Source organism: Callithrix jacchus, chromosome 17 (genome assembly GCF_049354715.1).
Source record: "Callithrix jacchus isolate 240 chromosome 17, calJac240_pri, whole genome shotgun sequence".
Classification (NCBI taxonomy): Eukaryota; Metazoa; Chordata; class Mammalia; order Primates; family Cebidae; genus Callithrix; species Callithrix jacchus.
In genome coordinates, this window is record NC_133518.1 from 15,422,056 (window position 1) to 15,449,652 (window position 27,597).

Sequence of the window (27,597 nt, forward strand, 5' to 3'; positions counted from 1 at the left end):
TTTTCTTGCCTTTGAACCAACTGCATGAAATAACATATTTGACTTTTGTTCAGAAACAAAAACTATAACCTTTTATTATGCAAAAACATCTCTATTTGCTGGCATCGTCTTTAATGATATCGGCATTTCTCAGGCATAAATATCCTCTTTATTACTTTCACAGAGAAAGCAGATGAAGCATAAGAATTTTTGTTTTTGTCAGATTTTATAATTCATCAACAAGTATCAGTCTTAAGAAACAAAATCATTAGCAGAGTCCTTTGAGAGTCTGTTTTTCATTTTTAAGTGGTTTTGCTGACTTTAGAGGCAGCCCATTCTAATAGTTTAATTGGTAAATTATTCTGCTAAGTGCTCGCCCTTTTTCCCTCTGAGAGCAATGTGATTTTATAAGTATTCGTATGTACTGATGCATTCTAAATTTATCTTTGCCGTTACCAAGTTTTGTAACAGGGAAAGTTCATTCATGACCATCTTTTTTTAAAATAGCCTCTCTTTCTGCAATGTAACATGAATTTTATAATTTTTCCATTTACCCATCTCAAAACAACTATCATGTCCCATTAGTAACATTAAAAAGTGATAGTCATGTAATTATTTTTAGCATTTAGAAATAGATGTAGCATCTTCTCATTGAAGCACTTGTTTTTACTTGCGTTAGGATTAAACCTACAGATATTGCAGTTGGGATCACCTCTGTGATTATTTTTTCCTTTACCTATTTTCAGAACCATGTGCAGAGGAGAAAATTCCATCCTTGGCCAGTTAAAAGCAGAGCGTAAGTAGCTGCTTTTTTTCTCATATGATTGTTTTTTATTATGAAGGCGAGGTAGCAGTAATCACTAATGTTTCACAGTTTGATTATAGAACTCTAGTCACAAAAGGTACCCCACAAAATGTTCACCTGTAATAAAGTATTCTCATTAAGTTGCCCAAAGTATTATTCAAGTGAAGACACCAAGACTTGAGATGAATAGCTAATAAAAACTGAGCATTTTTATAATTTCTATTTATTTTTATTTATAATTGTTTTGATAATCATCTTGATGAGGTATTACAGCTGTTTGGTCTTCATCTACTGGATTTTTAAAAATACTTTTCAAAGATACTTTCTCAGATGGCTTCTTCTTCTTCTTCTTTTGAGACAGAGTTTCATTCTTGTTGCCCAGGCTGGAGTGCAATGGTGTGGTCCCAACTCACTGCAACCTCCACCTCTCTCTCAGGTTCAAGCAGTTCTTCTGCCTCAGCTTCCTAAGTAGCTTGGATTACAGGTGTGTACCACCGCACCGGACTAATTTTTTTGTAGTTTTAGTAGAGATGGGATTTCACCATGTTGGCCAGGCTGATCTGGAACTCCTGACCTCAGGTGATCTGCCCACCTTGGCCTCCCAAAGTGCTGGGATTATAGGTGTGAGCCACCACACCCAGCCTCAGATGTCTTCTTAATTGATCCTTCTACTTAATTCTTGGCTAAATATACTGTAACTAGGGGTTTACCTATCTATATCTCCCTGAACTGTGATTTCAACATGTAGTGGGCACTCAATATTGCTCTATATCTCTGAGCAACAGATAAAAACTAAGCTGCAGTCAGAACCCAAGTTGTATGACTTCCAGTCCAAGTTGGGTCCAAATTGTGAAAAACTTGGACAGCCACATTAAAAAAGACTAGATTTTATCCAGAAGGCAAGAAGAGGCTGGTGGAAACCTCTGGGCCCCTGGAGCAAACTCATCAAAATGACATTTCTATGAAGATTCATTTACTGTTGGCAAACAGGGTAGAAATGGTGGCAGGCAGGAGACAAAGGTGCATTGGTCATGGAAAAGGAGGGTCACGTGTGGATAAGATTGTGAGGGAAGGCTTAAGGGGATGTGGGAGAGGAGAGGAAGGGAAATGTCAGCTAATTCTAAGTTTCAACCCAATGGACTAAGAGAATGGAGGTGCCACAGGAGGTTTGGAAAAGGCAGAAGGACTCGTCTTAATCATGTGATGCTGTGTGATGTGACCTTCAAATAGAATGTCAACCTCAACCGAGTTTTTTGAAGGAAGATTTTATTTTATACGGGTAGCCTCCTAAATGGGGTGCACTGGATGATGTACTGGAATGTCGGTAGAAAATAATAGACTTTCCAAGTCTGCATATTTTTAGCTTAAAAGTAAGGAATTAGGACATCAGCAGGAATGGCAGAGGAAGGATCTCCAAAAATACAGTCCTACATAAAAGCAACAAAAATACTGACAAAAGTTCTCACAATCAACTTCTTTGGACGGGGAAATTAACTAAAGGCTTCTAACAATCCAAGGAGTGTTTAATCAAGAGAAACAGCTGAATCCTGGTAAGAATAGCAAGCTTTGTGGCATTTTAACTTGCCACATATCCGTCTCCGTCTTCTCAGCTTCACAATAGTCTTAAAAGCCAACAGCTGCTCAAATCAGGGTGCAAACCAGCAGCTTAGCAGCCACGGGAGGGAGCAGATCAGGCTTGAGGCTCCCATGCCCCAACAATTCTCACTGCATTGCCAGTATTTGACCTGTCTGGCGTTTCCCTTTAAACTGCCAGCCTAAGTACTTATATTTATTTCACCTGACTCAGACTTTGCTCAGTGCAAGCAGCCTTTAAAAAAAACAAAACCTGGGTATTTAGCAACAATTATTTAGCATCACAGCTGACTGAAGCAGCAGTTACAGCTGAGTGAGCCAGAAGAGGACTGAAAATCTTAAGAGGAAAAGCTGAGGAAGGGATCCCCTAGTGGGCACAGAAACCTCCAATATATCCCTGGGAATCTGAAAGGTCATGTGTATGTAGGGCTGTGTGCACGCCCAGAGCTATGCAGATACTTCCCTTCCTCTCCTCTCCCACACCCCCTCAAGCCTTCCCTCACAATCGTATCCACACGTGACCCTCCTTTTCCATGACCAATACACCCCTTCCTGCCTGCCTGCCACCATCTCTACCCTGTTTGGCAACAGTAAATGAATCTTCATAGAAACATCACTTTGATGAGCTTGTTCTAGGGGCTCAGAGGTTTCCACCAACCTCTTCTTGCCTTCTGGAGAAAACCTAGCCTTTCTAGTGTGGCTGTCCAAGTTTTCACAATCTGAACCCAGCTTAAACTGGAAATCATACAACGGCCCAGAGCTATGCACACGCTCAGGAAAGGATTGTGAAGGCCCCAGGCTCTCACCTCTGGCAGATCTCGAGGCTCTGTGCAAGCAGAAAGTGAAGCTTAAGGCAGAATTACAAACTGTATGCCTGAACATGTAAGGCCTGTGGCCCCCACCCGTATACACGGAGGCCCTCAGTAGAGTGTAAGAAACTCATTTGGGACAGGCATTTAAGGACTTGTATAAAGTATGTTCTCTGGCCATAATGGAATGAAATAATAAATAACAAAAGAAAATGTTGAGAATTCACAAATAGGTGGGAATTATACAACACACTTCTAAATAACCAAAGAGTTAATGAAGATACTTCCAAGGACAGTAGAAAATATTTTGAGATGAATGAAAATAAAAGCAATATATCCAAACTTATAAGAGGCAGCTAAAGCAATGCTTACAGGGAAATTTATAACTATAAACATTTATATTATTTAATATAAAATAAGAAATCTCAAATCAATAACCTAAACTTATGTTTTAGGAAAGTAGAAAAAGAAAAGAAAATTAAACCCCAAAGCAAGCAGAATGAAAGAAATAACAGAGATTGGAGGGAAAATAAATGAGATAATAGAAAAACAATAGAGAAAAATAATGACACCAAAAGTTAATTTTTTGAAATGATCAACAAAATTGACAAACCTTTTAGGTGGACTTACTAAGTAACAAATAGAGAAGACTCACAGTACTGAAATCAGAAAGTAAGTGGGGACATTACTACAGGCTTTACAGAAGTAAAAAGAGTGTAGAATACTGGGAGAAGGTGTATGCCAACAAATTAGCCCAGAGAGATGGACAAACTCCTTTAAAGACACTGTATTAGTCAGGGCTCCCCAGAGAAGCAGAAGCAATAGGAGATAATATAAATTGAGAAGTTATATCAATATTCATTATATTCATTATTATGTATTAAATAATAAAAATATAAAAATATATATTATGTGTAATTTGTATAGATAATATATAAACATATATTTATATATCCATCTAATATATAGTCATATGTCTTTCATATATAAAAAATTTACATATAGTGTATGATATATAATTTATATTATATATTATAAATATAAATTTATATATGTATTTTTATGTACTATATCTAAATAATGTATAACAGTATATATAAATACATAAAAATATGTAATATAGAAATATGTATTTATATATCTTTCATATATATATGAAAATATTTGTTTTTTGTTTTTTTTAAATATACATCAAGATAAAAATGGACTTATTTCAAGGACACAAAGATGGTTAACAGATTAACATGAATCACCACATTAACAGATTAAGGGAGAAAAGTCATATGACCTTCTCGATTGATGGAAAATATTTGTTATGAGGAATTGGCTCAAGTAATTATGGAGGCTGAGCAGTTCCAGAGTCTGCAAGCTGGATACCCAGGAAAGCTGGGTATGTGATTTCCATCCAAGTCAGAAGACCTGAGAATCAGAGGAGCCAGTGGTGTTGATCTCAGTAAAGAGGGTAAGAGAAGACTGAGATTCCAACGCAAGCAGGAAGCCAAGAATCAAAAGGGCTGAATTCCTCTTACATCTGTCTTTTGATCTCTTCTGGCACTCAGTGGATTAGATGGTGCCCACCCATATTGGGGAGGGCAAGCTACTTTAATGAATCTGTGAATTCAAATGCTAATCTCATCCAGGAAACCCCTCACAGACATACTCAGAAACGGTGTTAAACTGGGCACCTCTCGGCCCAGTCAGATTGATACATACCATGAATGGCATTGTATCAAAGACACAAACTCCCAAGACTGATTCTAGAAGAAACTGAATTTCTAAATAGACCAAGAACAGGTAAAGTGATTAATTTAGCAATCAATAATCTTCCTACAAGGAAAGTCCAGGCCCAGTGGCTTTGCTAGTTGCTTCTACCATCCACAATAGAATTAACACCAATCCTTCACATACTTTTCCCCCAAAATAGGAAAAAGGAATACAGTGATACGTTGCCTGATGACATTTCAAGCATGATGTTGGTCCCATAAGACTATAATGGAGCTGAAAAATTCCTATCACCAAGTGATGTCACACTCATACTCACATCATGGCACAGTGGCTTTATTTTTTAATAAATTTAACATTTAAATGTAGCTTAAATGTACAGTGTTTATAAAGTACAAAGTGGTGTACAGTAATATTTTAGATCTTCACATTACTCACCACTCACTGGCACCCACAGCAACTTCATTCATAAGTGCTCTGTGTATCATTTTTGATCTCTTATATCATGTTTTGAACATGCTTTTTCTATGCTTAGATTCACGAATAGTTGCCATTAAGTTACAGTTGCCTACAGTATTCACTATAGTATCATGCTATACAGGATTGTAGCCTAGGAGCAATAAGCTATACCATATAGCCTGGGTATGTAGCAGACCATATGATTTGTGTAGTAGGTTTGCATAATTAAACTTTACAATGTTCAAACAATGGCAAAAATCACCCAGTGACACATTTCTCAGAACATATCCCCATCATTAAACAATGTATTACTGTACTTCCCAATATTATTCTGATACCAAAACCATAGGCATTGTAAGAAAAGAAAAGGGCCGGCTCAAGCCTGTAATCCCAGCACTTTGGGAGGCCGAGGCAGGCAGATCATGAGGTCAAGAGATCGACACCATCTTGGCCAATGTGGTGAAACCCCATCTTTACTAAAAATACAAAAATTAGCTGGACATGGTGGCGCACACCTGTAGTCCCAGCTTCTCAGGAGACTGAGGCAGGAGAATTGCTTGAGTCCGGGAGGTAGAGGTTGCAGCAAGCCAAGATTGTGCCACTATACTCCAGACTCCAGCCTGGTGACAGAGCAAGACTCCACCTAGAAAAAAAAAAAAAGAAAAGAAAACCACAGATCAATATTCCTTGTGAATGTACACACAAAATTCCTCAGCAAAATACTACTAAACTGAATCTGACCATATGAAAAGGATTATACATCAGGACCAAATGGGATTTTTCCTAGGAATGCATGGTTGGTTTTAACATCTGAAAATCAATAGATGTAATGAACCACGATTATAGAATAAAGGACAAAAACCACACTTAATCATCTCATTCGACACAGAAAAAACATTTGGCAAAATCCCAAACCCTTCCATAAAATCCCAAAACACAAAACCTCAACAAACTAGGAATACATGGGAACTTCCTCAGCCATATAAATGGTATTTGTGGATGCTACATATAAGCTGATACCATACTGAACGGTGAAGGACTGAAGCTTTCCCCTCTATGATCGGTGATGAGATGAGAATGTTCACTCTTGTCAGCATTGTACTGGAGGTTTCAGCCACAACAGTTGAACAAAAAAAAAATACTTTCTTTAGAAAGGGAAAAGAACAGGAAGAATAAAACTACCTCTTTTTACAGATGACATGATCTTGTATGCAGGAAATTCTAAGGAATTCACACATACTATTACATATAATAAATTAGTTTAGCAATGTTGCAAGATATGAGTATACAAAAATCAATTTGTTTTTATATTCTAGCAATGAATAGGCTGAAAATGAAATTAAGAAAACAATTTAAAGTAGCATCAAAGATTATTTTTTATAAATTAGTAATAAATTTAATAAAGGTAGTGGAAGATATGTATGCTGAGAATAATAAAATATTGGAAGAGATTAAAGAAGATCTAAATAGATGAAAAGATACTCTGTTAACGGATTGAAAGACTTAGCATTCTTAAGATGGCAGTACTCCCCAAATTTATCTATACATTCGACACAATCCTTATCAAAATCCCAACTATCTTTTTGCAAAAAATTGACAAGCTAATCCTAAAGTTCATGTGAAGTTTCAAGGCATTTGGCATTCCCAAAACAATCTTGAATAAGAGCAAATTGGAGGTGTCACGTACGTGATTTCAAAACTTGCAGCAAACCTACAATAATAGTGTGCTACTGTTGAGGTTCAGGGGTTCAGGGGAGCCCTGAGCTCCCCTGAGAGGATGTTTCTCCAGGTTCTTGGTCTATCACTTTCTCAGTAACGGGAGAGGAGACCACAGCACAGTCTGCTCCTAAAGTAAAATACCGGACTCAAAAAGTGGTTGCAGAAAGTGATTTATTTAGATAGAGAAAGAGAAAAAGGAGAAGGAGAGAGAAACAGCTAGCTCTCACATGGAGTGAGAAGGGTTCCCAGAGGGAGAAAGCCAGAGAAGGAAAGCTCCTTTCACACTGAGTGAGAGAATCCAGAAAGACGGAATCCAGGAGAGGAAAGCAGCTGCCACACTGGGTAGAAGAGAACTGAGACAGAGATGGAGTTTAGGAGGGGGGACAGGCTTCATGAGAGAGTATGGAAGGGGACTCCAGAGGGAAAATCCAGGAGAGAGAAAGACGGCTTTTCCGAGGGTGGATGGGGATCCAAACATGGAGTCCAAAGGGGTGTGGAAGAAGGGGACTTTTAACCGGGGAGGAACCCCCATCTTCTCTAAGACCCTTGGCCAATGAAAGGAGTTCCTTAGAACTTCCGATGGAGTGATTGACTTTTGGTTCTTCCCACCCCACGAAAATGAGACCCTTCAATCTCCCTGATGGAGAGAGATGGGAGGCGGGCATGGCGCTGGGAAGTTCTTGCCCTTAAAACGACTCCCCTTTGTGGACGCAGAAAGAACACATTCCCTCACTACTGACATAAAGTCAGACTTACCGATTAACTGAATAGAGAATCTAAAAATAATTCTTATGATTATGGTAAATTAAATTTCAGGGAGCTGGTGCCAGAACAATTAATGGAGAAAGAGTAGTCTTCTCAACAAATGGTGCTGGAAAAACTATATATCCACATGCAAAAACAAACAAAAAAATTTGAACCCCTACCTCATAGGATATACAAAAATTAAAAATGGATCAAAGACCTATATGTTAAAGCTAAAACTATAAATTTCCTTGAAGAAAATAATAGGCATAAATCATTGTGACAATGGTTTCTTGGATTTTACACCAAAAGGAGAAGGACACATATAAAAATAGATAATCTGGATTTCATCAAACTTGAAGGTTTGAAAGCTTTTGTGCTCCAGTGAAGACTATCAAGGAAGTAAACCCACAGAATAGGAGAAAATTGTTTGAAAATAATATACATAAGGGACTAGTGTACAGGACGTATAAAGAATTGTTACAATTCAATAATAAAAATAACAAAAAAAATAAAAAATGGACAAATGATTTAAACAGGTATTTTTCCAAAGAAGATACTCAAATGGCTGATAAGCACATGAAAGAAAACTCAATATCACTAGTCACTAGAAATTCAACTCAGACCCCAATACAGCTTCACACTTTTACATTCACTGGGATGGCGATCATAATAGCAATAGTAATAAAGTATTGGCAAGGGCGTGTTAGTAGTGGAACCCTAACACATTACTGTTGGGAATGCAAAATGATACTGCTTCTTTGGAAAGCCAGGTTGACAGTTCTGCAAAAGTTAAACAAAAGTCACCCTATAACCCAGAAGTTCTACTCCTTAACATTTACTCAAATATTAAAAACAAATGTCCACATAAAATTTTGTATAGGAATGTTTATAGCATCATTGTTCAGAATACCTAAAAAATGACAACCCAGTGTTCATTAACTGACGCATGTATGAACAAAATGGGGTATATCCATACGGTGGAGTATTATTTAGAAGTAAAAAGGCATATGCTGACACCTGCTGCGACACAGATGAACCCTGAAGACCTTATGCTAAGTCGAAGCCAGGCACAAAAGGCCATATATTGTCTGGTTCCATTTTTATAAAATGTTTTCAATAGGCAAATCCATAGAGCCAGTTAGTAGAATAATAGGGTGTTTGAAAATCATGCATGGGGCAAGTGGGACGGGGTATAACTGTTAATGAGAGTATGGGGTTTCTTTTGGGGGTGATAAAAATGTCTTAGAAATTAGGTGGCGGTGATGGTTGTCCAGCCTTGTGAATAGTACTTCTCATAAAACATACTGATGTGTACATTTTACAGAGGAGAATTTTATAGTATAAAGTTGATAAATTTTAAGAATTTTTAAAAGATTTAGAAACTTTAAGTACAAATTTAAAGTATTGACAGGTCCGGGCGCGGTGGCTCACGCCTGTAATCCCAGCACTTTGGGAGGCCAAGCGGGTGGATCACGAGGTCAAAAGATCGAGACCATCCTGGTCAACATGGTGAAACCCCGTCTCGACTAAAAATACAAAAAAATTAGCTGGGCATGGTGGCACGTGCCTGTAATCCCAGCTACTCAGGAGACTGAGGCAGGAGAATTGCCTGAACCCAGGAGGCGGGGGTTGCGGTGAGCTGAGATCGCGCCATTGCACTCCAGCCTGGGTAACAAGAGCAAAACTCTGTCTCAAAAAAAAACAAAAGCTTTTAGTACATGTATATAATTTCAAAAGACACATATGTACATATAATGGTGTGTGTGTTCCATATTTTTTGCTGATAATCTGCTCAACCTACAAAACTTTTGAAAACAACTTTAGACAAAAGATATGTACATCACCAATAACGAATACTTCCAAAAGTTGCACCTCATTGTACTTAGGACAGATTTGCCAGAGTATTATCTCTGTCTCTATTTTCTAACGGCCTAAAACGAAGATGATAGTGAATGAATAAATTCATAAAAGATAATATTGATAAAGCAGAATTGGGAAAGTCATTCAGCACTGGCAGTGGCTTGTAAAAATGCAACTGTGAGGATATAGGAGAACAAAAAAAATCAAAAGCTTGTTACTTAGTTTCTCAACAGTAAAAATGTCCTGGGCTTATTATAAAGTATTTCCTTTGGCTCTGGATTCTTTTCCTGTCTTTGCCTATTCAGGGGGAAAGATTGGATTTTAACACAAGAAGTAATTTCAATGCTATGCCTGTTTATTAAAAAATTGCCAAGTACCTTGGGAATAGTCATAATAAGGCATCTCAGTGGGGAAAATGTTCATGTGCTAGACAGAGAGAAAAGATTAATTACATAATGCCTGTTTTTAAAGTACAAGGTGGTATTGTTGGCTGCTGGCTTTGTTTTTATATATGTAGTTGGTTTTAAATACATGAACGAGCTAATCTCTAACTGGATAGAGAAATATAGTTCTGTACTATTTCAATTATTTAGAATAACAAAACTGATGCTATGAATATGTTAAAACTCCCAAAAAGAAAACCAGCAGCTATTAATATAGGATTATCTGATCTACTAGTCTTCAGAGATTTTATGTTTAATTTCAAGCATTTCTTTATCATTTTTATAATTTTTGGTAATTACAGCATTTTAGCAGCTAATTTAGCATAATTTAAGATAAGGGCCAGAAGTTTTCAATCAGGATTAGATATGTACATGTATCAAGTGCTACAAGTTACAAAAGCCTATAACATCTCTTGATGTTCTTTCATGAAATTTCCTTATAAATATCAGGTCTATTGTATTGAATTTCTCTTCTTTTAAAGTACACACACACGCCAATGTTCACAACAGGTATGTTCTGGGATCTGAATAAATGTCCAGGTTCTCAGATACCTCCATGATGTGATACAATCTGGGACTCTTTCTCATACTTGGGTATCTATTTCTTCACATTAATGCTTGTGTATGCTCCTGGCTTTCTCATATTTTCTTCAAAAAGCATATGTTTCTGTGGTATATCCTCATAACATAAATTAACATCACCAACTTTGTACCTATTACATGTTGAGGCAGTTTTTTTCACAGAGTAAGGTACTGGCTGAAATATTTTCTCTGTTTTTTTCTCTTTCCATATATAATGCATTGTGAACTTATTCACATCATAAACGGGTGTCCCCATAGCATTTGGCAGGCCACACTGCATGCATCCAAAATGTCCACTTTCTGGCTGGGAACCATTCTTTCTTTTATATCCTGTTAATGGGTACCAACTGTTAGCTCTCTTCTTAAGGCCACTTATCACGAAGAGATAGATTTAATCACTTCATAAGAGTTATTGCATAGTCAAGGCTGAGTAGGAAGTAGGCATGGACTGGGCTGACTGGCTGTCTTGCTAATTGATGTTTTGCTGATACTCTCTAAGCTTGCTTTGGCATGGCACATAGATGTGCTTTAGAAAATGACAAATATGACGTGTCTTAAACCTTCAAGCTGCTAACAGTATCAATAATCTTAAAAAATTATTTTGAAATAATATCAAATTTATAGAACATGTTCCAGGACAAGCATATGCCCTTCATCCTAATTTTCCAGATGTTATAATAATATTACCTTCTTTGCCTTATCATTCTCTCAATAGATAGATACGTTGATATATAGATGTTGGGATTTTTTTAAACCCTGAGTCATTTTGGAATAAGTTGCAGCCATGATACCTATTTCTCCCTATATGTATGTGTATTTCTGAGAATACAAGGACTTCTCTTAAGCAGGTATAGATCAATTATCAAAATAAATGTACATCGATATAATACTATTATCCAGTTTATAGACCTTCTTGAAATTTTGCCAGTTGTCTTAGGAATGTTCTTTAGAGCAAAAGAGGGAAAAAGGCTTTTTCCTAGGCTAGCATTCAGTTTACAGTCCTGCATGACATTAAGTTGTCACGTGTCTGTTTTCCTTTAATCTGGAATTATCTTTCAATCATTTTGTTTTTTGGGGGGGTCAGAGCTTTCATGATCGTGATGTTTTGGAAGAGTACAGGCAAGCTGCTCTGTAGACTGACCCTCAATTTGGGTATGTCTGTTGTTTGCTCATGCTTAGATTTAGGTTACGCTTTTTTGGAGCGGTATCACAGAAGTGAGGCTGTGTTCTTACTGTAACATAGCAGGAAGAACATAGTGTTGATTTATTCCCTTACTGATTATATTAACTTGGATCACTTAGCGAAAGTGATGTCTGCCAGAATTCTCCACTATTTTTCCCTTCATGATTAGTAGTATTTTATAGAAAAAGCTCTTGGGTGTATATAAATATCCTGCTTCTCAATACCATCCACCCACTGGTTTTAGCATGCATTAATTATTCTCTGAATCAATTACCATGACAGTAACCATGACTTTCTGATCCCACCTTGTTTTCTTCATTTATTAGTTTCTTTTAATTAGTTAGAATTCTGTAAGGAAAGTTTTCCCTTTTTCCCCATTTATGTATTTATATTAGTATGGACCTATAGCGTTTGTTCAATGGGCTAAGATCCTGATGTTCAGCCTGCCCAGATTTGGCCAATGAGGGCCTTTTAAAGCTGGCTTTACGTTTTTTGGACATGTGCCCACTCATCGTCGTCTTCTACTGGCACAGCAGACTCATGCATTCCCAACGCTAGCCCTGCAGTCAGCCATTTCTTCAAGGAACCTAGGCTATTTCAGTGATAATTGGTATTTAGAAAGTAAAGTCTGGGTGCTAGATGTGATCATTGCTACTAGAACATCACTACTTGGGCCATCTGTCCACACACACAAACCTCTTCTCTCTCTTTCTCATCCTACGGATACCTCCAATTCCAATCCCGCAACACAGGATTCTTCTAGCCATCCCTCTTTTTATGTTTATAACTCGTTTCTTTCACAGTCAGAAACCCAGCTTCCATTATCCACAGCAAATTTATGTACTTCCTCAACCTTATAATGCCCAGAAAATTGTTTTGGGATTGCTGGCCCATACCACTGTGAAAAAAATGACTCAACTTACCAGAGTTTAACACTTGCTTCTAGTGTTTTGTGCCTTTAGCTTAAGGGTATATACTCAAATGTCTGAGATCAAAAGTACTTGGATTATATTATTAACTTCATTTGGTTTGGTTCATTTGCTTTGGTTTTATATTACACTTCAGGTTTTTAAAAAATCTCTCTTGATAATTCTTTCGAATGCCAGAACTATACAAAAAGCCTATGTACGTAAATGCCACTCCTCCGTGCTTTCAGTTTCTACCCCAACCATGTTTTTCACCCTGTACCCACCCATCCCCTATTGGTAACCAATTTCACCAGTTTCTAGGTTAATTTTGTTGTTTCTTCTTGGAATAATGCCCAGATAGGTGTATATTTTCTTACTCCTGATCTCTTTCACAAAAATATACTGCATATTCTCTTGTTCACTTTGCCTTTTTCATTCAACAGAATATCCTGGAAATCACTCTATATCAGTTCATAGAGATTTTTATTTCTTTTTAATGCTGCATAGTCTTCCATATGTGGATTTGCCATAGTTTATTCAATCACTCTGTTATGAGTGGGCAGTTAGATAGTCTTCAACAACAAAAAATTATATGCTTCTAATAGAACTATATACAATGGGTACCTGTGTACGCATTAATAAATATACATATATTTTTATTTGTTGGAAGTATATACCTAGGGTAAATTTCTAGAGTGGGATTGCTGTGTCAGGAGGTAAACACATAGGTATCTTTGTTAGATGCTGCTAAATGGCCCTTTAAAAAATTGTACGAATTTTCATTTTCATCACCAATATATGAGTCTGCTTCAACCCGTTCTCACTAACAGAATATGTTATCTTTTTATTTTTTGCCGATCTTATAGATAAGAAACTGTTTCTCAATTTAGTTTTTATTTGCATTTCTGTCATGAGTCAAGATGAATATATTTTTAAATATTTCTTTGGTATGTGTGAATTGTCTATTCATGTCTTTTGTCCATTTTTCTATTAAGATTTTGATCTTTTCCCTTCAATTATTTAGAGTTCTTTATATATTAGGACTCCCACCTCTTTATCTGTGACGTATACTGCAAGTACTTTCTCCCAGTTTGTTTTTTTCCTTTTGCTTTTTGCTTGTGGTGTTTTGTGTCATGCAAACGTGTTGTTATATTTTTAATCTAACCAATTTACCAAATTTTTTTTTGCCTCTGGATACTTACAAAGTCTTTCCTATATTTGAGGTATACAGGAATTCACCCTTGCTTTCTTCTAACATTTGTCAGGTTTCATTTGCTTACATTTCTATCTCTGAGCCATTTGGAGTTTATTCTTGTTAAAATTTTTGGAGTTTTATCTTTTTCAGGTGGCTGTGGAACTGTACTAGCAGCTTTTATTTAAAAGTCCTTGTCCTTATCATTCGAGCTGTTTCCTTTATCATGCACAAAATTTCCTTATGTGTTTGCATCTCTGTTTGGACTTTCTATTCCATTCACTTCCTTATCTATTTATTTGCTGGATCTGCACTGTTTTAATTATACAGACTTTATAATATGTGTTAGTATCTGATAGGGCTAATGCCTCATAGCTTTTCTTTTCAGTTTTTCTCAGTTTATTCTTGCATGTTTATTTTTCCATACAAACCACAGGTTATCTAATGCCATAAAACCTTGTTGGTGTTTTTACCATTACATTACATTATAGTACATTACATTAATGTGATCTTATGTAGTGTAATGAGATCACATTAATTAATTAATTTTTTTTGAGATGGAGTCTTGCTCTGTAGCCCAGGCTGGAGTGCAGTGGCATAATCTCAGCTCACAGCAAGCTCCGCCTCCTGGGTTCAAGCAATTCTCCTGTCTCAGTCTCCCAAGTAGCTGGGACTACAGGCACCCACCACCACGCCTGGCTAATTTTTGTATTTTTAGTAGAGACAGAGTTTCACCATATTGGTCAGGCTAGTCTTGAACCCCTGACTTCAGGTGGTCCACCTACCTAGGCCTCTCAAAGTGCTGGGATTATAGGTGTGAGCTACTGAGCCTGCCCAAGGTCACATTACATTTATAAATGGGTGAAGGGGAGGAAGGCAGCAAAACACACTGCCATGTGTGTATCTATGCAACTATCTTGCATGTTCTGCACATGTACCCCAAAACCTAAAATGCAATAAAATAAATAAAATAAAATAAATTAATGCCCTGGATGTGGTGTCTCACCCCTGTAATCCCAGCACTTTGGGAGGCTGAGTGGACAGATCACTAGGTTGGGAGATTGAGACCATCCTGGCCAACATGGTGAAACCCCATTTATACTAAAAATATAAAAATGAGCTGGGTATGGTGGCACGTGCCTGTAATCCCAGTTACTTGGGAGGCTGAGGCACAAGAATTGCTTGATTCCAGGAGGCAGAGGTTGCAGTGAGCCCAGATTGCTCCTCTGCACTCCAGCCTAGTGACTGAGTGAGACTTTGTCTCAAAAAAAAGGAAAACAATTTATAAATTAACCTGGGGATTGTTGACATTTTCTCATGGTGATTTGTTCTATCCCAGAACAAGAGCAGTCGTTCCATTTGTTCAAGTCTACTCCTATGTCATGATAATGTTTTAACTTTTTCTTTATAAAAGTTTTGCACATGAACCATTAAGTTTATCTCTAAATATTTTATCTTCTTTGTTGCCATTCTTAATGGGGCTTTGTCTGTGATTATATTCTCTAAGAGGTTATCGTTTGTGCATATAAAGGCAATAGCAGATTTCCATATGTTAATTCATATCCTTTTATTATACTTAATATTTTTATTATTTGGTATAATTTTATTATTGATTCTCCAGGTATATTATTATAGTGTCTGCAAGTGGAAGTGACTTTACTTTTTATATAATTTCTCTTACACAACTGTATTGGCTGATACTTCCAAGGCAATATTAAATAGTACTGAAGATATTATACACACATATACACGTAAATATATAATACATATATTTTCTTCAGCATGTTACGAAAGTATTCATCATTTCCTACTTTATTCATTGCTTTTGTCAGGAGTGGATACTGAATTGTGTCAAAAGCTTTCCAGCATCTGTTAAGATAATTATATTATTTTTCTCCTTGGACTGATGAATATAATGTGTAATAACGGACTTCCTCACGTTGAGCAGACTTGCGTCCTGGAATGCCGCTCACTTGGTCATGGTGTATTACTTTCGTAGAGTATACTAATCGTAAATAATCATCAAAGCTCTATGGCAGTACCATTCAAAAACAGTATCTCCTAGGGAACTTACCCAACTGATTTGTACTGAATCAGAATTCTGAGAAGAGTCCCAGGAATCTGCTTTTAACAGGTTCCATAGAGGCGGTCTTTATGGATACTGAGAACCACTGGCCTACTATATTGTTCAGTATGAATTTTCATGGAGATTACTGTAAAAATATACTTACTTTGGAAAAGGACCCTCTCCATGATTCCTCTGAAAAGCTGCTTTGTATCTTAAACTTACAAATTCTAGCTCATGATCCAGCTGCAGGAGAGTAGATGATACAGAGAAACTAAAAGGCAAAACATATTTTAGTTTCAATTGCCTCCTGAATATTCATTTATCCACTTATACGCTTATTCAATGTTTTTAGCACTGTGAAAGGATAAGAATACTAAGATGTGTAAGACCAAGTTCCTGAGTAACAGTAGGAGAAATTGAGGATTATATAAATGTTTGTAAGATACTAGGCATTATGTTGGAAATATTTTCCAGGAATTTTATGGGCCTGAGGGGCTTAAAAAAGAAAATAGATCAGAAAAGCCTTTAAAAAGGAGGTGATTCTTCAGATGAAGTATCTTCCCAACATAACATTAACAAATGGGGGAAGAAATTGATTGCAAAAACCTCATTTACATGAAACTTTTTAGAAATGCATCTCTTACACATGATACACTAATGTGCCAACATTTCAGCTCTTGTCAAACACAGCTATACAACATCACTCATATACATATCGGGGGAGAGTTATCTCTAAGTGGAGGCATCTCTATACATAACCTATGAGTGAATTTCTTTCCAAGTTACTCAGACTTAATAGAAACACTGAAATAACATCAGTAGGAAAATAGAAACCATCAGTAATAAATGGAAACTTCAGTAAATGGGACATGAACTGCCATCCTTCTATAGTATGCTTCAAATTCTCTTAAAGACAAAAAAAAATTTATGCTCTCTTTCTATTAAAATTTGTGATGGTTTGGTTCCACTCCCTTTATTCTTGGTATCAGACTTTGCTTATCCAAGACAACTGCTGTGTGGGAGAAAGACCATAAAATCCTGTGACTAACACTCACACCAGGGGTAATGACTATGAGTTGGCTTAGTATGGAATGCATTTCTTCTTATCATGTGAATGGCCCTCACATGATGAGATGGAGAGCAGTGTTTTAAAGTACAAACCTAGTGCTGCTTGCTTTGAAGAGAATTCTAAGTCTAAGGTAGTAAGCATTCTTCTATTTTCTAATTTCCTAATGATCTAAAAGGAGGAGTGGTTTTTCACTGCCAACATTTTTCTTTACCCAAAGTCTGCAAAATGTAACTGATGCTTCATGCTGAATGTGCTACAAATGATGTAAGCATCAGGTGGTTTGGCACACGCCTTGCATCTGATTCAAACTGCAGCAAGTCTCAGGCACGATAGAAGCAAGCGTCACACTGAAGTTTTGATTCATCTATTCCGGCTCAGCTTTAACCATCGCTCTTCAGTAGTTACTCATCAAATCTTCGGTTGTTACACATCAAATCATTAAAATAAAATGTTCTTATTTGAATACCTTTTTGGATTGCCCTAGCAAAGGGAAGAAAGAAAACACTTCAATTAGAAAAATGTGTGTGTGTGTGTGTATCTGAATTTCATATTGTCAATCTGAATGGAGATATACATACACACACACACACACACACACACACACACACATATATATGTATATCTCCAGATTGACAATATGAAATTCAGATACCAAAAATAAATCCTGGGTGGATTCTGAAATAGAAAAAATATACATAAAATATATTCTGAACAGTCTAAGTAGTATGTTTTGAGAAACAATGAGATTTAAAGTATATTTATTGAGCTAGGTCATATTAATTTTAATAATAATTTCTTTTTAAATTTGCAGTTGGTAATCAGTGGATAAACTACATATCATTCTGTGGTCTTAGAACACATGCCGAGCTTGAAGGAAACCTAGTTACTGAGCTTATCTATGTCCACAGCAAGTTGTTAATTGCTGATGATAACACTGTTATTATTGGTAAGTACAGTATGTGGTCTATATTTGTGTTCCTTGACAGTTGACATGCTCCATGAAAAAATATTTGTGACTATTCCTCCTAAGTTTCCTTTGCATTTGAAAGAGACAGTAACATGGTATCTGAAACATTTCTGAAGGCATCCTTTTCTCTTACATCCTTTCTAATCCATTTGTTGAAATTGTTATAGGTACAGAATAGGTGTATATATTCATGGGGTACATACAATATTATGATACAATCATACAATGTATAACAATCACATGAAGGTAATTGCAATATCCATAACATCAAGCATTTATCATCTCTTTGTGGACTGAACTATTTTATCTATGAAGAATCAGAAATACAGAGCAGTTAAATGGACTTTGTGAAGATTGCAGCATCCAGAGGCAGCTATTTAACCCAGCAGTCAAATAATCTGCCAAATTTCACTAATTCTTTATTATTCCCTTATTTTTTTAAATTTTAAAAAATATTTTTGAGATAGGGGTCGCTATGTTTCCCAGGCTGGTCTCAAATGTTTTTTCTACCTCAGCCTCCCAAGTGCTGGGATTACAGGCCTGAGCCCCCACACCCAGCTATCCCCTTACTTTTCTTTACAGTCCAAGTGCCCAGATTTCAGGGATTGGTGGGGATAAATCGGGAGGGAAAATGTATCGTAAGTGAGTACCTTGGGGTAATTCACGTGTGTCTGCACCACATCCACAGACCTGAAGTTGTGCAAAAGTCGAAATCAGAAGGATGGTAAAATATTGCTGCCTCTCTGCATCCTGTTACTTTTCCCAACATGCGTGTTTTGCATGTCATTAATTAGGATGTAGAGCAGTCCAGCTGTGTTGATGTGTGTGCGTGAAGTGGGAATTGTGTACTAATGATAGGATGTAGCCCTACACTAAGATCTGTAGTCTTCTTTTCGAGGATACACAGGAGATTTTTCCAAAGGCCTCTTCCCACTGACGGATCCAGGAGAGAGTTACTCTCCCAAGTAACTTACACCTTCTACTCAATTAGATTAACTTGACCGGAGAGGTAGATGTTCAGCTTCATTCTTTTATACACACAGGAAGCTTCATTCTTTCATCATTGAATTATTTTGACTTCTAATGTTAATATTATGTAAAATGAATATTGAAAGGACAGGGTGACAGAGTACTAATGACCAACCAGATAAGTGAGGTGACCAGTGTGGGTCATGTTATTTAGAGATATGATGTGTCCCACTAATGGGAATCCTGCTCATCTGTTTTAAATAAAATGTAGCTTATCAGCCATAATGAGATACTTTCCTATTATTCAAGAAACTAAATGTCATGGAGTATTTTGAAAATTTTAGACAATAAATATGCTTTCTATTCTCTACTGAGAAAAGAAAAAATATCTCATATCTGAGAGTAGTAAGACTGTCTTATCTGAAACATGATTTGAAGAGACAAGAAACAGTTCTGAAGCCAGAAACTGAGTAAACCACAGTATGGTGAGACACACACACACACACACACACACACACTCTTTTAATATTTGTATAACACATCAAAAAATATTGTTCTTGAGAATCAAACACCGCATGTTCTCACTCATAGGTGGGTGTTGAACAATGAGAACACATGGACACAGGGAGGGGAGCATCACATGCTGGGGTCTGTTGGGGGGGCAAGGGAGGGACAGTGTCAGGGTGGGAAGATTGGGGAGGGATAACATGGGGAGAAATGCCAGATGAAGGTGACGGGGGGATGGAGGCAGCAAAGCACATTGTCATGTGTGGACCTATGCAACAATCCTGCATGATCTGCACACGTACCCCAGAACCTAAAGTACAATTTAAAAAATAAAAAATATTGTTCTTTTATCTCCTGGTGTATAAGGATCAAAGCTCTTTAGGAGTTTATTTACTCCCCCACTTCCCCTAATATGCAAGATTTCATTCATTTCTCCTGAGCTACTCTGACTTGCTCTTCAAAAGCAAACCTCAGAATACTTTTGTATTAAATCTGACAGTGACAGTAAGAAATGAAAAATATTGATGTTTGCTGACATGGAAAAATAAACAAAGCCACGTATTTCTTCACCAAGATTTTTGAAGTCTTGAAGTAATAACTGACAGATGTAAATATTTTCCTTTGAAAGGTCATTTTGACTTTCAGCCTCATTTACTTTACATGAGGTATAAATGCAAATTAGTTTTCGATAAGAGAGCTAACAGTTAAATGCATTTGTTGAGGTTGTTAATTGACCTGTTTTCTGGAAAGGTCTCTGAACCCTCAGACTCCAGTTTATTTTGGTTAGCAATACGTGATCAATTTTGCACACAATTCTTATTCTCTTGAAACTGAGGATGTGGCCTGGCAGTCTGAAGAGGTCTTACTTGCTAGTCCTTGGAGGCTGGATTCCTTTTTCCCTTCCCCAGGTGCCTTAGAGAATCGATTTCTCCCAAGGAAAAAATCCAGAGTTTTTTGTTCTTTTTATCTCAGTGAAACTCAAGAATAAGCAGGTTTATTGTTACTGCTCTGACACATTCACCCTCTTTAAGTTCCTAACACAGAAAACAGTGTTTAAAATTCTCAGAGAGGAGCATGAGAAGTTAGGTTGAGAATATTTTACAGGTGTTAAACAGGTATTTACACATTTCAAAGGTTTAAGTAACCTGTGATTAATTTTTTCTTCCATGGCAAACTTAGGCCAGAATGAACAGCTGACATAAGAAAAATGACCGTTTCTCCTCATTTTTCTCCTCATGAGGAAATATTTGTTTTCTCACATTGAAGCTCTCTTTCGTGTAGAGCTTTAATTACCTGTGGCCCTGGCTAACGCTGCTGGTCGTGAAATCGTGACCAAATCCAGTTTTCTAACATTAGGATTAATGTTAGCATTTAACCGGACTCACAGTTGTTTCTTTTCCAAAACAAAGCAAAGCTACCCTTCAAGTAGATTTGAAGCCTGTACTGATGACTACGGGAAATCGTTCTTTTTAATGTTCACTGGGCCACTGCAAAGCACAAGAGAGACATGCAAAACATTAATAAAACAGCGCCGGGCCGGGCGCGGTGGCTCAAGCCTGTAATCCCAACACTTTGGGAGGCCGAGGCGGGTGGATCACGAGGTTAAGAGATCGAGACCATCCTGGTCAACATGGTGAAACCCCGTCTCTACTAAAAATACAAAAAGTTAGATGGGCATGGTGGCGCGTGCCTGTAATCCCAGCTACTCAGGAGGCTGAGGCAGGAGAATTGCCTGAACCCAGGAGGCGGAGGTTGCGGTGAGCCGAGATCACACCATTGCACTCCAGCCTGGGTAACAACAGAGAAACTCCGTCTCAAAAAAAAAAAAACAAAAACAGCGCCACTGCCCTCCCAGAGACCACGGGCTAGAAGAGAGGCAGCTGTTCCTTGCGCAAGAGAGTAGAAACACTAGATGGGTGCTGCCGAGCTGGAATAGGAAGGCTCAGGGGCAGTCAACAAGTGCGGGCAGGAGGAGAAACTAAGTGGAGGTCATGAGTCTCGGTATTTAAAGGGCAGGCTTCATGTGGAAGATGAGGGTCTGGAGTTGAAGGGCTGCCCCAGAAAAGAGGGGGATAGTTCCTCGTGCTGCAGTTTACTTTTAAATGGATCAAAACAAAAATATGAATTAACGATGGATACAGGGTGAAGTGGTGTACCAATGCCTGGTTCCTAGTTCTAGAAATTCTGATCCAGTCGGTCTGGTTTTGGGCCAGGCGAGTGGGGTTTTTGGTTTTGTTTTTGGCATCGGTATTTTTTAAAAAGCTTCCTTGTTAGCCTTCCTGGGTAATGTTCATGTGTGGTCAGAGTTTAGAACTTTTGACCTGGAGGCAGAGGAAATACAAGTAGGCAGAAAAGACACAGTAGCCCAGTGTGCTTAATAGAAGAACTAGTTTTTCTTTAAAACAAACTAAAACAGGGTAGAGTTGGTGCATTCGTTTTCCATTACTGCTGTAACAAATGACCACACACTTGGTAGCTTCAAACAACACAAATTTATTATCTGACACTTCTGTAGGTTAGAAATTCAGCTTGGGTCTCACAGGACTAAAATCAGAGTGTGAGCAGAGCTGTTGCATTCCTTTAGAGGCCGTAAGGAAGATTCCATTTTTTTGCTTCTAGAGGCTGCCCGCATTCCTTGGCTCACGGCCCCTTCTTCCATCTTTAAAGTCAGCAACATTATATCTGAAAATCTCTAAAAGTCTCAACCCATTCTTCTGTAATCAGCCTGACTCCCTTTCACTTTTAAAGACCTTATGATTATATTGGGTCCACCTGCATAATCCAGGATACTCACCCTATTTTTAAGGTTAGCGGATTTGCAACTTTAATTGCACATGCGACCTTAGCTCCCCTTTGCCATGGAACATATATTCATAGTTTTCGGATATTTGAACACGGACATTTTGGAGAGCTGTTATTCTGCACGCCACGCATAGATTCACAATTTCTAAGCAAGACACACAAAGTAAGCACAAACCACAAAGGAAAGGAACAATAACTTCAACTACATTAAAATTCAGAAATTTCTTCATTAAAAGGTACTGTAAAGAGAATCGGTAAACCACAAACAAATAAGATATTTGCACCCCGTTTAATGTACAGAACATATAAAGAATTCCTATAAGTCATTAAGAAAAGATAAATGTCCAAAGAAAAATGGGCAAAGCAATTGTATCGGAACTTCATCAAAAAGAACATACCCAAGGCCCATAGCATATGAAAAATGTTTATTTTCATTATATAAGAGTTTTTAAAAATACCAGATTGGAAAACATTTAAAAGTTGGGCAATCTAAGTATTGGCATGGCTGTAGAGCAATAGAGACCCCCTCCACTGCTGTTGGGAGTATACATTGGAAAACATTCTGGCGTTACCTAATCAAGTCATACACCCTGCAGCTTAGCCATCCACGCCTACATACAGAGCCTAGGAAACTCACACATGTCTATACCAAGAAACAAATACACAACTATGTAGAGCAGAATTGTGCATCACAGCAAAACTCTGGAAGCAACCCAAACATCCATCAATAGCAGAACAAATAAAGAAATCCCTAGTGTGTTCATTCAAGGAAAAGAAATGCATCACAATTATGTACAGATAAATCCTCAAAGACATAATAATGAAAGAAGCAAGTCTCAAAGGACTATCTGCTCTATGATTCCACTTACCTAAGTTAAAAACAAGTCAGAAATAATCTCTGTTTCTGTTGTTTAGAAAAACATTCAGAGTATGATGAACACAATTAAACATCAAGTCTTCCTATTGAGGAGGGAAGGGTGTGCATGGGAAGGTGTGCAAGGCCTTCTGGGATGTGGTAATACTGTTTTTGGCCTGGGTAATAAATTCAGTGATGTCTATTTTATTGTTGCTTAAGTTTTACTTACATGTTTTCATATAGCCTTTTGTATCCTGCCATATTTTATAATTTTTCAAATGTTTTCTAATAGCTGACTCAGAATAGGTCATATAAACAACAAGGATGTGTATAGAGTAAAAGATCAAATTTATCCTTATTTTCTTCTCTGTTCAATAGAAAGCACCTACTATTGTTAACCGTTCAGTGTGTATCTTTCTAGATCTCTGGTTCTGTCTTCTTCCTCAGATATAAAAATAGGGTAAGACTCTATCTGTTGTTCTGAATTTGATTTTCAGAATACAGGAATGAATGGAGGGAGATTTACCTCCATCATATCTTATTGTATCTGATTGATTCATTCATCTAAAATTTTCTCATTTCTTTCTTCACATGCCTATTAAATAGTAGCCAACACGCATATTTAATGTGGTGGAGAGTCAGTGCTCTGGGTAACTCCATTTTGGCCCGTAAAATACAAGCAACACACCCTCTGTCTAATAATTCCAGCTGAGAATGCTGGGAATATACTCCTCCCCTCGGGAGTGTGGGGGCCCACCGTGGTGGAGGGGACTGGGGATGCATGGGAGAGTGTGTGTGTGGAGGGGACTTTCCAGGCTGGCTCACATCCCCGGTTCTCCTGACCCTGAACAAGGCAGTGATGTTCAATCCAGCAGTCCCTGCCTGACAGCGGCCTCTGCTGGCTCCAGGGGCACAGTAAAAGTCCTAAAGTAGCACTATGGGAACGTCAATCTTTGAGTTCTACAGTTCACACATCGGGAGAGGAGGTGTCTTTGAACAAATGCTACGTTCCATTAAATGGTCGGTTCCTGTGGCACTGTTCTCTGGTGCATGTATTATAGAGTCAACAAGTATCTGGTAATAATGCCAGTAATAACGAACATTTGTAGAGCAGCTTATAAATCATTAAGTGCTTTCACGTGGTCTGACTTCATTCCCACAACAACCCCGCAAGGTCTACAGTATTATCTCAGTTTATGAAAGATTATATTAAAGCTGAGAAAGATTAAGTGAATTGCCCAAATTAATGCTGGGCCAGCTGTCAAGCTCAAAGATACAGCTGCAGATTTTATAGCATAACCACGATGTAAGAATATGTATAAAGGATGATTTGTTGCTAACAAAACGAAGTGTTTCAAAGGTTCCCACGTTCAGCACTCCAGCAGCATTCTCACATTTCTGTAGGGTGCTTGATGTTTCTCTGTTACCCAGGGCCACGACGGGGCACCATTCACATCCATAGTCGTCATAGATTTATATATTAGCTACATGACAGTATTCTGGCAAAAGGCAGTAAAGTCTCTTCAGGGAAGGGCAGCTTTTCTCATTCTTCTTGCCATTTGAGCTCCTGGCGGGGCTGCTGTCATCTTACAGCTCCGGCTGCTCCAGTCAGAGGGCTGCCAGGATGCTTGTTCAACCTGACCCTTCTGCTCCATGTCTGTGGAAGCAGTGAAGTGGAGCAAGAGGAACAAGAAAAGAGTCCGTCGGGCCCTCTCTGTAGTTCGTAGGACACTCAAGGATTCAAATGTGTGAATCTGCAGAGATTAATGCCAAACACGTGATGAGGTTTCTGAATACACCGAAGAGGACTGCAGAAAGCACAAGTTGAACTAATATCAAAATATTTGCCCTTCAAGTGTGAAATTCAACATTCTTAGCTCATGTGGATTTAAAAATAAAGTGGATTCTTTGAATGAACAAGATATTGAGCTAATAAAGAGAAATAATAAATTTAAAAAATAGAATGGAGGGGCCAGGCCTGGCGGATCACACCTGTAATCCCAGCACTTTGGGAAGCCGAGGTGGGTGGATCACGAGGTCAAGAGATTGAGACCATCCTGGCCAACATGGTGAAACCCCATCTCTACTAAAAATACAAAAATTAGCTGGGCGTGGTGGTGCACACTTGTAGTCCCAGCTACGCGGGAGGCTGAGGCAGGAGAATTGCTTGAACCCGAGAGGCAGAGGTTGCAGTGAGCCAGGATGGCGCCACTGCACTCCAGCCTGGCACCTGGTGACAGAGCGAGACTCTGTCTCCAAAAATAAATAAATAAATAGAATGGAGGGAAGTTGATACAGAAGCCACTGGCATACTACGGAGGAAAGAGCAGAAAGCCCAAAGCCACAAGTGGCAATCTGCTTGAGATTAGACTATTGATTATGAAGGTACTCTTGAGTTTTGACATTCATAATTATGTGACTATGAATTAAAGCCTACAGAGAGCCTGATTCTTAACTCCAAAAGCAAAGCCATCTTTCCTACTGAACTGGGTAGGCATGTATTTTTTCTCTTTTTTTTGAGACGGAGTTTCACTCTTGTTACCCAGGCTGGAGTGCAATGGCGCGATCTCGGCTCACCGCAACCTCCGCCTCCTGGGTTCAGGCAATTCTCCTGCCTTGGCCTCCTGAGTAGCTGGGAATACAGGCACGCGCCACCAAGGCATGTGTTTTTTCAAGTGCTTGATGATTGTATCAGAATCTTTTGTGCCACAAGGTAGAAAACTCAGCTAGAACCATGTGAAACAGTAAGGAACAATGTAGAGAATAAAATATATTATTTCACATAACAGAAGGTAAGAATATCCAAAGCTTGGCTAGTTCAATGACTTAAAGAGCCAGAATATTCCTTCTTTTTAAATTGTAATTGGTATATTTTGTTTAGAGATGAGGTCTTGCTCTTTTGCCCAGGCTGAAGTGCAGTGGTGCTGTTAGAGCTCACTGCAGCCTTGAATTCCTAGGCTCAAGCAATTCTCCTGCCGCAGCCTTCTGAGTAGCTGGGACCACAAAGACACGTCACCACACCCAGCTAATTTTTGAAAACTTTTTGTGGAGACTGGGTCTCTCTATGTTGTCCAGGCTGGTCTCAACCTCCTGGCTTTAAGCGATCCTCCTGCCTCGGCCTCTCAAAGTATTGGGATTACAGACCTCAGCCGCCATGCCTGGCTCTTTTTTCTGCTTGGCAAGTTTTTTGGGGCTTTTCTGTTTGTTCTCTGATGGTTGTAAAATGGCTGCAGCAGCTCCTGGAATCGTGTGTTCGCCCAACCCTTCAAGCCAAAATACCCAAAGGATGAAACAGACAGAATCCATTTCCTGCATGTTTATGTAAGGGGGAAACTGTTTCTCAGAAGCTTTCCTTCGTGCCATGTTGTCTAGCACCATGTCAAGAGCCCATTTCGAAGCCAGTCACTAATAAAAATAATGAAATTACCATGGCTGGCTTAGACTGATTTACCCCTGGGTTAGGGAGGGCCCCACCTCCCTAAAAGCACATCTTCCCTTGATAACCTGCACAAAACTCCGTTAGCAAGGAAGAATTGAGTGAGGAGGGCCACCAGCAGCGCCCCCACATCCTGCCACGCCAGCGAGGTTGTTCAGCTCCACTGTTTCTCCTTACAGGCTCTGCCAACATAAATGACCGAAGCATGCTGGGAAAGCGCGACAGTGAAATGGCTGTCATTGTGCAAGATACAGAGACGGTTCCTTCAGTAATGGATGGAGAAGAGTACCAGGCTGGCCGGTTTGCCCAAGGACTTCGGCTACAGTGCTTTAGGTCAGTTCGCCCACGTGTGTCTCTCTGATGCATTTCCACTGCAGCAGTCACCGGGACCCCTGGCCCTGAACTCGCCGTGAGGACACAGGTCATCCTAGTTTCTTCTTTGTCTACAACAGTGCATCCCAGAATATAGGATATATACCACCAGTCGGATGTGAAATGGCTTTAGGTGGAACATGAATAGTTTTAATTTTAATAGCTTTTTGTTACTTTCATGTGCAGTAGAAAAAACTGCAGTGATGTAGTTACAGCTCACTGCAGCCTTGAATTCCTAGGCCCAAGCAGTCCTCCTGCCTCAGCATGCGAGTAGCTGGGACTACAGGCACGCATCACCACACCCAGCTAATTTCTAAAAATTTTTCGTAGACACCAGGTCTCACTGTGTTGCCCAGGCTAGTCTCAAACTCTTGGCTTTAAAAGCGATCCTCCTGCCTTGGCCTCTCAAAGCACTGGGTTTATAGACGTGAGCCAATTAAATACTAGTAATTAACTGATTTAGGACTAGACCAGGTCAATCTCTCCAGCTTCCATTTAAGTTTGTAAAATCAAGTTAATTCCAGTAATACAAGGATATAATAAAAATTAT

At 38.5% G+C, this 27,597-nt stretch overlaps 1 protein-coding gene across 11 annotated transcripts in view; it reads left to right on the forward strand.

Annotated features, from left to right (window-relative positions):
- The window catches only part of PLD1 (phospholipase D1), a 231,114-nt gene that overhangs the window by 184,318 nt on the left and 19,199 nt on the right, over positions 1 to 27,597 (forward strand). For all 11 annotated transcript variants that reach the window (XM_035278534.3, XM_078353837.1, XM_035278538.3 and 8 more), the window contains 3 exons: positions 726 to 775; positions 17,950 to 18,084; positions 26,855 to 27,008. In XM_035278534.3, coding sequence (XP_035134425.2) covers positions 726 to 775; positions 17,950 to 18,084; positions 26,855 to 27,008 — 339 coding nt within the window. The remainder of the gene's footprint in view (positions 1 to 725; positions 776 to 17,949; positions 18,085 to 26,854; positions 27,009 to 27,597) is intronic.